At 42.4% G+C, this 13,601-nt stretch overlaps 1 protein-coding gene across 2 annotated transcripts in view; it reads left to right on the plus strand.

The window, feature by feature from the left end:
* Positions 1 to 13,601, plus strand: part of slc25a26 (solute carrier family 25 member 26) — a 65,097-nt gene that overhangs the window by 41,265 nt on the left and 10,231 nt on the right. For both annotated transcript variants that reach the window (XM_083939229.1, XM_083939230.1), the window contains exons 7-8: positions 4,061 to 4,130; positions 10,171 to 10,235. In XM_083939229.1, coding sequence (XP_083795355.1) covers positions 4,061 to 4,130; positions 10,171 to 10,235 — 135 coding nt within the window. The remainder of the gene's footprint in view (positions 1 to 4,060; positions 4,131 to 10,170; positions 10,236 to 13,601) is intronic.

Raw genomic sequence — 13,601 nt, forward strand, 5'->3', positions numbered from 1 at the left:
CTAACGGCTGAGCTAAGACGGAACAATACACTTTACAGCTGTGTGTGTGTATATATGTATGTGAGAGTCTGCACATTTGCAAGATTTTGTTGTTCACAAGTGTCTCTTTGTGCCTCAGTCAAAGGCCCTCTCTCTCCAGGCCATCTGGACACGTCCGTTGGCGGAGAGCTGAACTGCTGGAATCTGGACCTCTCGTTTCCTCTCCTCTTTCTCCTTGTCCTCTTCTCCATCCATTGGCTCTCTACTCCCTTTCCTCCCACATGTATCTTCTGTATTAACATGGTGCTCTGAATAGCTAATGAGGCGTTTCCTCAGTTTCAATGGCAGAGACTAGCTGACTAGTCCAGGAAGGAGCAGAAAAAACAGAGACTTGCAACTAAACAGATTTTTACTGCCATTCCTTTAGAGTGACCACCAAGATGTTCAGAGGCTTTCAGAATCAAGAATAATGTGATTTAGTAGGGGAAAAATGCCAGAGTGAAGGAATTCGAGATTGAGTGCATTTGTGTGGCAAGATCTCCCATCTGCTTTGTGGGATAGTAATGTGCTGCATTATGGCCTTTTCTTTTTTATTTTTACAACGAGCCAGAACAGCTGTCAGTGAGAGAATCAGAAAGGGGGAAAAATGGAAAACCCACCAAATGCTATTAGCCTATTGGAAGAGGATTAAGCAGACAAATCCTTTATTAGAGTGCACTAAAGGTCCCATATTGTAAAAAGAGAGCAGGTCCAGGTGCTATACGAATGCTGTGAAAGTATCAAAATGCTCAATCCACAGAGAAATGCACACAGAAACTGTCTTTAAATGAGCCGTCAGGACCTCTGTACAATTGTGATGTCACAACTATACCATATATAGGTAGAGAATGCTGCTGTATGAGAAAAATAAAGTGTTTTTTGAACATTGAATAATGTAAATATGTTATAATAGAAACCCAAAATACTTGAATGAGTCTGAATATCAGCATTACATGGGACCTTTACCTTCGACTTGTCCTTTCATTTTTGATATATTATGGAGAGGCATATCTCAGGCAGGAAAAGTAAGGGAATTTTATAAATTCATCAGGAAAGTCACACAATATGTGATAATGTTACACATTGGTCACTGCACAGTGACTTGTTTTTTTCACACCAGACTTTCTTACCACGTGAATAATTCTCACTGTTGTTGCACACGCATTAATTTCACAATGTCGTGGTTGTTTTTTCCCCAACAGCATCTGTGGAATAAGACGTACGTTTACCCCATCTGTTCTAACCTCAAAAACAACATTAGCAAAACAGGAGGGTGTAACACTCTTAGGTTTTCATTGAACACTAATAAAGAGCCAGAGAAAATTCAAGGAATTCTGCATCAAAGGCATGATGGGAACTCAAATGTAACCAATGAAATGCACTTACAAATGCTGTATCCCATTCCCTACACATACGTGATGCACTCACACATTTACATGTGCACACAGACCTATCACCTCTTTTCTGTGGGGAGTCGTCCAGGTGCAAACTCTGACCCTGACACAAGGGTTCAAAGGTCAAAGAGTTTGTTTTCCCGGGTTTACCCCTTATTATTTATTCATGAAACAAAGAAGAAGGGATGGAGTGACTCGGAAAGGGAGAGGGAAACAGGGGAATCACCCAGCGCGAGGCCTTTGATGTGGAAAACAAAATCTCCTTTTTAATCTGCATTCTAATGGAATACACATGACGCATCCTGAGCTCGTACACACTGTCATGTCTGTCAGTTCTTCTCCTTTCATTCTTTTTCTGTCTGTTTACGTGTTAAAGTTTGCATGTGTTGTGCATGCACACATGTTTTTTGTGATGTCCACATGTGTGCGAGATAGGAGGAGAATGAGATAATGTGCAGCCGATTAAACCTGCAGGGGGGAATGGACAAAGAAAATATTAGTAATCGCTCCATGCTGTTGCTCAATTGCTCTCCCTGAGAAGTAATCATACCTTACAGCGCCCGAGGCAGCCCAGCTGTCCACATGCATTTTATACAATGCTAGCCTTGCATAGTCAGTCTCCTCATCGCTCTGCTGAGAGTAGTTGGGGAAAGAAAAAGACACTAGGAGTTCATTCTCAAAACAAAAACATCAGGTGGTATCACTCAGTAGCCAGTTGCATTTTGTACAAGTAGACCTGTGATTTGAGTGCTTTCAGACACACAGAATACTCGTAAAATGTATTTGACTTTAATTTTATTGACACAATCCTAATAAACTGGCTACACACACTACCAGACCAGATCTAACTGGGGGAATTTCATTACAACCCACAATCTTTTTTTTTTTTTTTGTAAGGCTTAAACATTGGTACACAAACATTGTGTCTATGGTACATGTTTAACATCTAGCAAGCTGCTTCTAAGTGCTTAAGTAGTCAACATAGAGACTTTAGGCCTAACAAGAAAAGTTGACCTGAAGAACTGAATAAGTATTATTACCTCCACCAAGGAGGTTAAGTTTTTGATTCAGTTTATTGTTGTGTGTTTGTATGCAGGATTACAGAAAAACTACTGCGCTCCTCTTTTTTTTGGCAGACATGTCTGCGCCCCCTCATATTCAGACAGATTTCCAGCAACTTGAGATCTGAAGGGCCTTTCAAAACTGTATATTTCATGTAGGGCAGGATTAAGACGATGACTGACGAGCAACATGCTTGAATGTAGTTACTGAACTAAACTGGCATTCTCCATCCAGCACAGTTTACCAGGCTTCTGTTGCTGTATTGCCTGTTTCTTGCCTGAAATGAAGAAGAATTCTTTTATTAGTCCCGCGAATGGGGAAATTCAATTTTCACTCTATTATTTTTTTCATATTACACACACACACACACACACAGGACCGAAATACACACACATGCTCAGACAGGACCTATATACATGCAACCAATGGAGAGATGTTAGAGCGGGGGGGCTGCCAGTGACGGGGGTTCGGTGCCTTGCTCAACAGCACCTCGGCGGTGCCCAGGATATGAACTGGCACCTCTCCAGCCACCAGTCCACACTCCATTCATGGTCCACACGGGGACTCGAATCAGCAACCCTCCGGTTCCCAGCCCAGTCACCTATGTGCTGAGCTACTACCGCCCTAATGCTGCCAGAAACACATTTTAGTGTACTGTTTAGCTGTAATTTGAGAAAGTTTGTGAACCAGCCGCATTTTTTTTTACTGCTTCAGAACGGACCAAGCGATGTTGAACATTGCTCTAAATGGGTGTAGGTCAGGTTTTTTTGTTCTGATTAATTGTAGGTCTATCCAATTTCATTTACAGACATTTTGGTTTGCACACTGCTTGGAAATAAAAAATTAACAGAGCAGTTCAAGACTAATATGCATTTGCGATTAATTTTGGTGATGCCAGACTAAAAGGGTGTAGCATGGCTATGACTGCATTCTGAGTGCCCTTCTAGTTTTATCTGTAAGTTAGTGTATTGTAAATGTACTGCCTCTTATAGCTGCCATTCTCCGGGAATACAATCTCAAGCATCATTACACCACATTACATGCAGAACAGTATGCTATTTACGAGGGACGACACCAGTTTCTCAGCTTCAGTGTGTACATGTGTACATGCAGTGGCCTCAATGTAATTTGAGACTCCTGGTGTACAGCATATATTTATGTGACTAAAATTTGTACATTTTAGTGCTTGAATACATAAATGTTAATATGTGCATCTGAATATGTGCTGACCTACTGTACTTCAACATGATAGCATCTTGACAAAATGTGCAAAGATGACGGAGTGGGAGTGCTGCAGCATATTCTCATGCCTCTCTCTCATCCCGTCCCAGTTCTTGGGAAACAAGTAGCATGACATCACTGGGGAGAAAGGACAACACAAAAATAGCCAGACAGCCCGGTTCCCAGCCGCGGGCCTGAACCCCAGACCGGACCAAGGTTCACAATGTGTTTTCAATGTGTCTGATATGTCCACTAACTACAGTCTTCCCTCTCTTTGTTCCCCACCCTCTTTTTTGCTCTTTCATCATCCTCCGCTATCGACAACCCTCTCTTTCTCTCTCAACATTTCCCTCTCTTTCTCCCAGACTCTGTGGTCACGGAGGCAAGGTCACACGCTCTACTCTTGGCAGGCTGCAGTGTGCGGAGCTTTTGCAGGTGCAGGGGATTATTTGCTGATTTGGGAAAGAGGCAGAGAGGGTGGAGGAAGAAAGAGGGAATGGAAGAAGGAAGGGAGGGATGGATGGATTGGTTGATTGATTGATTGATTGATTGGTTGACGCGTGGGTGGTTTAATAGATGGCCAGGAGGGGCATGGCAAGTTTACAAAAAGCCACCATCTTTTTAGATTCCACAAAAGTGAGCTCAAAGTGTGGATCAAAATCACATCCTCACCTGCACAGCAGATTAGAGCAGAAAAGGGAGTGAAGGAGAGAGAATTTTATGGAGTGAAAAGACAATTCCAGCCATTTTCTTAAAAACTGCTTTCTTGCAGTGCCAAATTAGCGATTATCAACACAGCGATTCTGCATTGTTGTTTAAAAAAACTCTCTTTATCATAGTTCTCAAGCCCTTTAGCCTGTCAAAATCATACCATAGCATACTTGTATTGTTCTGTCTCAGACAGATAACAAGAGAGCAGAGATGAGAGGGGCCAGTTCCTGTGTATGGGCCCCTGCAGCTGTGTGACCTCCTGAGCACTGGGGCCTGAAGTGGTTTAAGAGATAGAGGGAGAGAAAAAGGCATAGGAAAGGAGTGAAGGAGGGGAAGGGGACTGGACTAAAACCAAGAGGAACAAGGGAAAGGAAAAGACAACTTGAGATAATTACATCAGACTGTAAAACAGGAGAGATAAATACTCGGTAGCAGCTACGAGCCTGAGTCAATGACATTCAGTGATTGTCAGTGTTTAAATGTTGAATTTGAGCATAGGTCTGTGTTCCATGTCAAGATCAAGGCCTCACACCCAAGGGTCATTGTCAAGGGTCACCCTTATCAAGGATAAGGACATGGTTTTATTATTACAAATCCCTGAAACTTTTATTAACAATGGATTTTGTTCCAAGACGAATATTAACAGTATTTGCAAGATGATTTTGGATGTTTTTGAAGAAAGAAAACCTCCTGAAGGGTATGCAAAGTTTTACTGATTTAGAAAAAAATTGTGCTAGGGTTGCTGTTTTGTGATTAAGGACAATGGCCCTCATTTATCAAACGAAAGTACGGCAGAAAAACATGCGTACGGCCATTTCCACGCAAACTCCGGCATTTATCAATTTGGACGTGAGTGGGAGCTACGATCAAATCTCACGTCAGGTCTGAGATCGTGTACGCAAATTTGAGCCTGTGGATTTGCGGTGCAGCACAGCAAAATCTGGCTGAAAATAATTAACAAACCTCAGCTGTCATTAAGCATAAGCAGTCACATATTAAGAACAGATCAAAACGGATTCTTTTGAAACGAATAAAAAAAATGAAAATTGTGGTTGGAGCAATTGATTGTACTCATGTGCGTCTGAAGGCACCATCCATGAATGATTACGCATTCATCAATCGCAAAAACTACCACTCGATAAATGTACAGGTGATTTGTGATGCTAAGCTATCGCTTTTAAACGTGGGGGGGGACACAATTATTTTATATTTCAAAACAGCTCGGCTCCAGCCCCCCGCGACCCCGACAGGGACAAGCGTTTGAAGATGAATGAATGAATGAATGTGCTGGCGCGCGGCTGCAGGAATGCGCACTGCAGAGCCAAAATCATCTCCTCGGTTAGTGGCTACCCTCGATAAATTGCATTAAATCAAACAAGGTATCAGAACATTTTGGTATGGTTCTTCAAGGTAACAAAGGTTATCCTCTAACGGAATACCTAATAACCCTGCTGGCAAACCAGAGCAGGAGCGCAGGTTCAACAGTGCGCACACACGCACACGGTTCACAGTGGAGCGCTGCTTCGGGTTGACTGCCTCCATTATTCTTTTCCATACAGCGTTTTTATGGGCCACTTTTATTCCACTCTTAAGACTGCCAAAAAGCACATTTTTATTTTGCTCCATCTCGGATGTCAGGATGCCGATCTGTGTGTCGGGAAAATTTATTTTCGTACCAGTGTTTCGACTCTCCATGTTTGACCTCAGTGGGCGAGGCCTCCGAACCAGGAATATTTAAGGGCGTAACGTGTTAATGACGATCGAATTCAGCCGCTGCATTTATCAAGGCCCGCTCATTTGTAGGCTGAGATTGGTCAGATACCAATGTTTCATAAATCACACGTGTGTCCTGTCGTACAACCAATTCTGCGCTCAGATCTGTGCCCGTTTTCATGCAAGATTGATAAATGAGGGCCAATGGGTGGACAAAAGTGGTCACTCTCCAACCATTTACTGGTATCTGCCTATAAAAAGATAGGGGAGTGACAAGCTAAGTTTTAGGACATTTTTTATGTTCATTCAAAACACTTGATCAGATTAGATGACTCATAAAGAGTTTGGCCTGCTTTATATGGGTCGCAGCTTTGGATGCATAAAAATAAATAAATAACTGGTCTTCTTTACATTTTTTTTTTATTGAAATGCTCTTAATAAGCATGCAACAATTTCCGTAAAACAATGTTATACTGCATGGCGCTGCCATGAACTATATTGATTTGAAAGCCTCTACATATTCTTGGTTAAACCCACACAGGTGCTTCCACTTTATATGCTTGATTAGACCTGTTCTCAGAACTGTGGAGGTGATAAGCACCTCCCTGACTCTCCTGTTAGTTAAAATGCATCTGCTAGGGCGGGACAGGTTACAGCAACTCTTACACCAGTCGTTCTTACTGGTTTTACAGAATCAAGTGATATCAAGGAAGTCTGAGCACAGCTCCTCCAAACTTTAAGCAGAGATCAATCAGAATAAGTAAAAACACCTGTGTGGTCAAACCTGTTGTTTGATCTAATTTTTCTTTTTAGCAGGGTTCATTGTATATTTTGCATATACACAGAAATGTGCATGGATGCTGTTGTTTGTGCTTTTTGATCTTCTTTAATGCCTTCAGAAAAACTAGGGTGTCCTGCTTAATGTTTGAAGTTGATTGAGAGTCATTGGCAGGTGAAAATATATTAAAAGGACAGATACTGACAAAAAACACACTATACATTTAGTGTACTGTACAGTATCACTGTAACCAGAGGGAATAATATGAATCCATAGCAAAATTGTATGCACCTCCACTACTGTAGCTCGGAACAAAAAATGTGTCACGTCGTCTATCTTTCCACTCATTCTTCACCTTTTTTAACCATGAAGCGGTCGAACCACAATCCAAATACATATTTTAAGAGGAGCAGTTCTGTGGAGCAGTTGTTGGACAATTTCAGTCCATAACTCCTGCGATGCGACAGTGCGCCAGGCAGGACAAGAAAATTGAGGTTGGCTTCTCCAGGGGTGATGGAGACATGGAGATGAAGGTGAAGGAGACAAGAGAGGTTGAAGAAAAAGCACCCAAAGGAACTGAGACATGGCCCTGTGCCACACCACCTGGACTCAGTCCACGCTGGGGAATAGGAGAAAGGGAAAGACATCAGAATAGAATTGGAGAAGGAGGAGACACAAGATGTGGATGAGTGGTTGGTAGGGTTATCAAAATTGGCCAAAGATGCAATGAATATTCTTTCTAAAATAAGGTATCTTTCAAGTAAAACATCTATTGCAAAAAAGTATGCCATATTAACGTCAACCAAGCCCCTCCGGGAGCATTATCCCCCCCCCCCCCCCCCCACACCTGCACCACATTCTGTGAAGAAAACGAGTACTTGCCAATCAGAGGCAGAGTTTTGCGGGTCTTCGTCAATGTAGTAGGGGAGAAAGTAAACAAAGTTTCATGAAGCTATATAAAGTATTTTCTGAGTCCACTAGGTGGCACTCACTGTTCATCAAAGGGTTGAAAGGACATTACCAGTCCTTGAGCCTTTTTTCTTTAACCAAAAGCTCCATCTAATGGCTTCATAAAATAAAGAAAGTGCTTCATGAAGCTCCATGTGGAAAAAGTCAGTCAAACTACCTTAAATAACAGGAAGTGCACCAGCCATGGCTGTGAAAGAGGTTATTTAGCATTCGGATGAGAAAAAAAAAAAATTTTGAGTTGTCAGTAATGTATTTCTTCTCACAATAGATGGGTTTAACTGCTTATAAAGTTAGTAAAGATTAAAGGCAGAATGAGTAGCATTTGTCAGTTGTGGTTTGTAAACATGACCCTTCATCCCCAGTTTAACAAGGGTTATGGTGTTTGCCAGCCAGTGAAAACCAACCCCAGATTCACTACTCTTGTTTTGGAACAAGCTTTATCCATTTGGCGTTGAGCCCTACCTGTTCTCAGTCAGTAGCCTACAGCGTCTAATACAGATGCACAAAGCAACCTTTAGCATCTATATGAGATGCATTGGGCTTCCAACTACACGACTGTGACGCAGTGAGATGATATAGTAGAAAGAGGGAGGCAGTCACTGTAATAGATTACTTAAATGCATGCAAATCCATTACACTTTACTTAGCATCAACAATTAAATGTTACAATGTAGCATGCATTATTATATATGCATCAATATGTACTTCACTGCATTTACAATAATAAGTTATAGCACTGCATGGACTCTTATAGCATATTATGAGTCTTTACTGCAGCTGATTGTTGAGGTGTGTATAGGTAGTCTTAATGTATAATAAGCCACATCAATCAACCTCTAGTTTATGTAGTCAAGAGCATCCATAAGAAACTTGAACTTATTAAGTAACATCTATAATATGTTATGACTGTTGATATAGTGCATCAGAAAGCATTATGTGTGTTTGAGAGTAGTCATGAAGCTTCATGAATGCATTATAATACACTACTTCAAACTACAGCATTAATGATAATGCACTAACTGTAGATCATTTTGGACATAAATAGATGTGTAGTGTTAGAGTATTCAGCTTCAGCAGTATTCAGTCATAAACCCTACATATTATGTTAGTTATTTGGAATATACAATATTGGGTAAATGATGAAAAAATTGAAATTTGGAAGGATAAAGGATAACCTGAGCCAGAAGGAGGAGAGAAGGAAAGAGGGGCAGGGGCTGGATCGGGTGGGAGGATAGGAATCAAGTTCTCGTCCCTCTGCGGCCGAGCTGCTGTTCAAGAGGGATCCTCAAGTTTCAGTCACTTCCCCTTACATCAAGCTTCACACTTTCTTTTTCACTCATACATAATCTCTTTGACAATAGAAATGCTCACACAGGCGCCTTTAATCATCCCTGAATATCTCCACTAGTACCCTGCATTGACTTACGACCGACTTGACCTCCTTTGAACCACCTAGAGAAAAAAATGACCTAACTGAAGAAGAGATTACATCACCGTCTGATTTGGGTCTCACCTTCATCACATCACACGGTTCTTTCAGCCAAATTTAGATCCTCCAATTCAACGCTCCTTTTATGAGATTTGTCCGGATAATGCGTCCTTTCTTTTTTTTTTTTTACTGCTATCCAATATCACAAGACGGGCTACAGTGCAGGCTGTATGTTTTTATCCTTGCTGAAGTTTTATCCACCGAAGTAGGAAAAAAAAAACATTAAAAACCTTAAATCTTATTATCAGCCAGCATTAACTAGTTAAAATTAATGGTGTGTTACACCACACTGATGCTAATGCTTTCCTGTATCCTCAGCTCACTTACAGTCACATTGCTCCTCGGTGGCCCATATGGGTATGTTTACGGAGAGAACAGTTGCTATGTTTGTGGCTGAGTGTCACACATGCATACATGCACACTTAGTTTCTCACTTAGACACATACGGCTCTGTGGGGACACCTCCGATCCAGCTTCCAACTTGGAGGGATGGAGGGAAGTTTGTGTTTGTGTGTAGCTCTGTGGAAGGTGTGGCTTGGATGAGATGGGGGTGGGGGTGGTAATAGAAGTGTGTCTGTCTGGTTTTTAATAACAGGGAAGGTCTTGGATGGGAAATATCAACATTTTTATGAATTTAATGGAGAGCAGGGCCAATAGTTCCACTATTTATTGCTGAATTAATACGTTGTTGTATCTGTGGGTAAGTAATTTGACTTTTCTATGGGTTTATTTTCAATATCTGAAGACTCCTCTGAGAGCAGAGAGAGGGCCTTTTTATGTTTTCACTTTGCTAAATGTATGTGTGTCTGTTGTAGGTGCGGTAGCTGCATTTGTTACGACTCCTCTTGACGTGGCGAAGACCAGGATCATGCTCGCGAAGGTATACACACTCAAACAAACTCAAACACACACACACATACAGAGCGCACCACCTCCTCTGGCAGGGACTTTTAAACACTGTTGTCAGGTGATGCCTCGCAGGCAGAAAGCAGAGCGGGCCTGCAGCCTGAGCAAATTTCAGTGTCCACACTCAGAGCACAGAGCAGGCCGAGGTATCGCTGGGACAGTAGTGAGACATATGCACACATCTATCATTTGATCTGGACTATGGACAGTGTTGGGAGCATGGTTAGTGTTACAGTAAGGACTTATTGCTGCTCCAGAGGAATTTCCATCTCAAAGCTGCTTGTCACTGAGAGGTGAACCAGAAGGCCAATGTCCCAACTACTCTGTCCGTCCTCTCATGCAGCACCCCCAAACCCCCCCCCCCCCCCCCTTCTCTGTATCGTAGTATCCCTCTTCTTCTTCCCTCTCTCCACCTCCTCTTTCACTTCTGGCTTGCTCTAACTGTACGTCTGGCTTCCCTCACTGTGGTATGTGTGTGTGTGTGTGTGTGTGTGTGTGTGTGTGTGTGTGTAAAGGGTATTGAGTTCAGAGTTACTCCCAATCAGGACCCCCCCACCCCCCCAATCAGAAGACACACACACACACACACACACACACACACTGTCCTTGGAGAAGACACAGTGTTCCATTCCTCCGCACCCCCCTGATCCTAACTAATGAGATACTGGAATTAACAAAACACTCAGACAGTCTTGATCTCTTGCGAGAAACCGTTGGCTGTAGGTGGAACAGAACGATACAAAAGCTTCCTGTAAACAAAATTTGAAATGCAGCTGCTGTAATTTACCACCAGCAAAGGACTGTGCCTGTGCTTGCTCGACAAGGTTCGGTTATAACTTTATATGGCCAAGTTTTTGATGCACTTAAAGCACCACAGGTAAGCTGGAGGAAAGACTGGAAACAGCTGCTACATTGATTCAGTCGGCTGATAATACCTCAGCAAAATAATAATTCAACAAAATAAAAGCCAGGGTGACACACATGTATATACTAATTCAACCTGTTACTGAAATGAAACCTGCATTTTCTGTTTTAAAAAGCCACCTAGGTGCAAACACTTTTAATATGATAATAATGTGTCATCATGAAAAAATATGGTCACCTGTAGTTTTTGAGTATTTTAGTATTTTGCCAGGTGTCTGTGGACGCATTGTCACCACGATAGCATTGCCACCATGCGAGTTACAGTCATGAAACTTTGCAGGTCAAATAAAAGGCAAGTTCAATGATGGGTGATCTCCGAGCAAGGGAGTCGGAAGCAGGCTTGAGGAAGTAGGGAATGGGCCATTGCCCCTCACTTTATGCCCTTGGCCTGAATTGGCGTCACAACTGCTGTGATGGCAAAATGGTCTCTAGTTGATCATATTACAATTTCAATTTGAAAAGTATTACAGGGAAAAAAAATGTGAATCTGTTACTCGATATCAGCTGTAAAGCCTTCCTTTTCCATTCTTATTTGACCCAGCTGGTACAAGAATTACACTAACATCTTTGTTCCTTGCAGTTAAGAATTTTCTGTCTTGCACCTGGTTATTTTGTCTTGGTATGCGCACACTTGGTGCTTCTTACAAAAATCTGCAACTAACTATTATTTTTTTTTTTTATACTGATTTTTTATCTGTCGATTCTTAGCTCAATTAATAATTCATCCTGAGATGTAGAGTTTACTGTCACTTTTGACAAAGAAAATCAGCAAGTCCTCACAACTGAGAAGCTGGAACCAGCACATGTTTGAAGGTAACATGTCAATCAATTGAGGATGACAAGTTCAGACAGGAGAGGGAAAGCGAGAGAGAGAGCAGGGCTGGTGTTGATGGGTAGGACGGTTTGACTTGGACGAAGGGGAGGAAATGTGGGTGTTGGAACTTGTCACATTAATTTCCGTCCCACACCAGCAGAGGAGAAGGTTCTTTCTTTTCTACGGTTGGCAGAATGAAAGAGTGGTGTTGTACAGTAGGCAGCCTGGCGCAGACAAGGCCGAAGCGGGCGGATGTCCAGAGCACAGCTGGATGTGTATAGCCCCAGGAGTCCTGCCCGCAACGCCTTGGCTGCAGCACTGGCAACATGCCTGGCACATCATGCTGCCTCACGCCCTCCTAAGCTGCTACTGTACAACACTGCTCTTTTCCTTAGGCTGGCATGTTTCCTGCCAGTGCACCACACTGCTGCCATCAATGTCATGTTCGCTACCCTCCACTGAAACCAACTGTGACAAACACAGGAGCCAATGTAAGGCTGGTGTGATCTAACACCTTGTTGAACAGTCACAACTGCTGTTCACTTCATTGCATGGATCAGTGTAGATGCTGGAGAACGTGGAGGTCAGCATCAAGCACATTTTTTTTTACGACTCTCACATAATTGAAAAAACTCAGATAATCAATCAATCAATCAATCAATCAAATGTTATTTGTGTTGCCCTTTACAATGGCTAGACGGTACCCAAAGTGCTTTACATCAAAGAAATTAAATACTACATAAAAACAGTACATAAAAACACAAGAAAGTGCTACATTGCTGCAGGAAAACACAAGAATTTTGCTACTAGTGCTGCAGGGTGTTAAAGGCCCTCTAAAGAGCATTAAGTATAAAAACAGGCAAAAATAAGCACACAGAACTACCCTAGTCAGAGTTAAATGCCAATCTATAAAAGTGTGTCTTCAGATTCAATTTAAAAAAAGCTAAGGTCAGTAGTGGTGCGAGGTACTGGTGCGAGTGGTGTCAGGGGGCAGTCTATTCCACAGTCTGGGAGCTGTGACAGCAAAAGAAAGATCGCCCCACTGTTTAAATCTTGACCTTGGGAAAAAACGGAGGGCCCTGCCCTGCCATGATCACGGGCAGTTAAAATCTCTGACAGGTAGGAGGGAGCCAGGCCATTAATGGCGTAAAAAGCAAACAATAAAACTTTAAAATCAATTCTAAAATGAACTCGAAGCCAGTGGAGTGACGATAGCACAGGGGTAATGTGTTCACGCCTGGACGTGCCTGTTAAAAATCGGGCAGCAGCGTTCTAAACAAGTTGGAGACGCGAGATTAAAGACTGGCTGAGGCCAACATGAAGTGCATTGCAGCAGTCCAGTCTTGAACTGATGAAAGCGGATTAACATAAGCAGAAAGAATCATATAATCATGTGTGTGTGTGTGTGTGCGTGTGTGCGTGTGTGTGTGTGTGTGTGTGTGTGTGTGTGTGTGTGTGTGTGTGTGTGTGTGTGTGTGTGTGTGTGTGTGTGTGTGTGTGTGTGTGTGTGTGTGTGTGTGTGTGTGTGTGTGTGTGTGTGTCTGTGTCTGTGTGTGTGTGTGTGTGTGTGTGTGTGTGTCTGTGTGTGTGTGTGAGACACCC

This window comes from Echiichthys vipera, assembly GCF_963691815.1.
Source record: "Echiichthys vipera genome assembly, chromosome: X".
In the NCBI taxonomy this organism is placed as follows: domain Eukaryota; kingdom Metazoa; phylum Chordata; class Actinopteri; order Perciformes; family Trachinidae; genus Echiichthys; species Echiichthys vipera.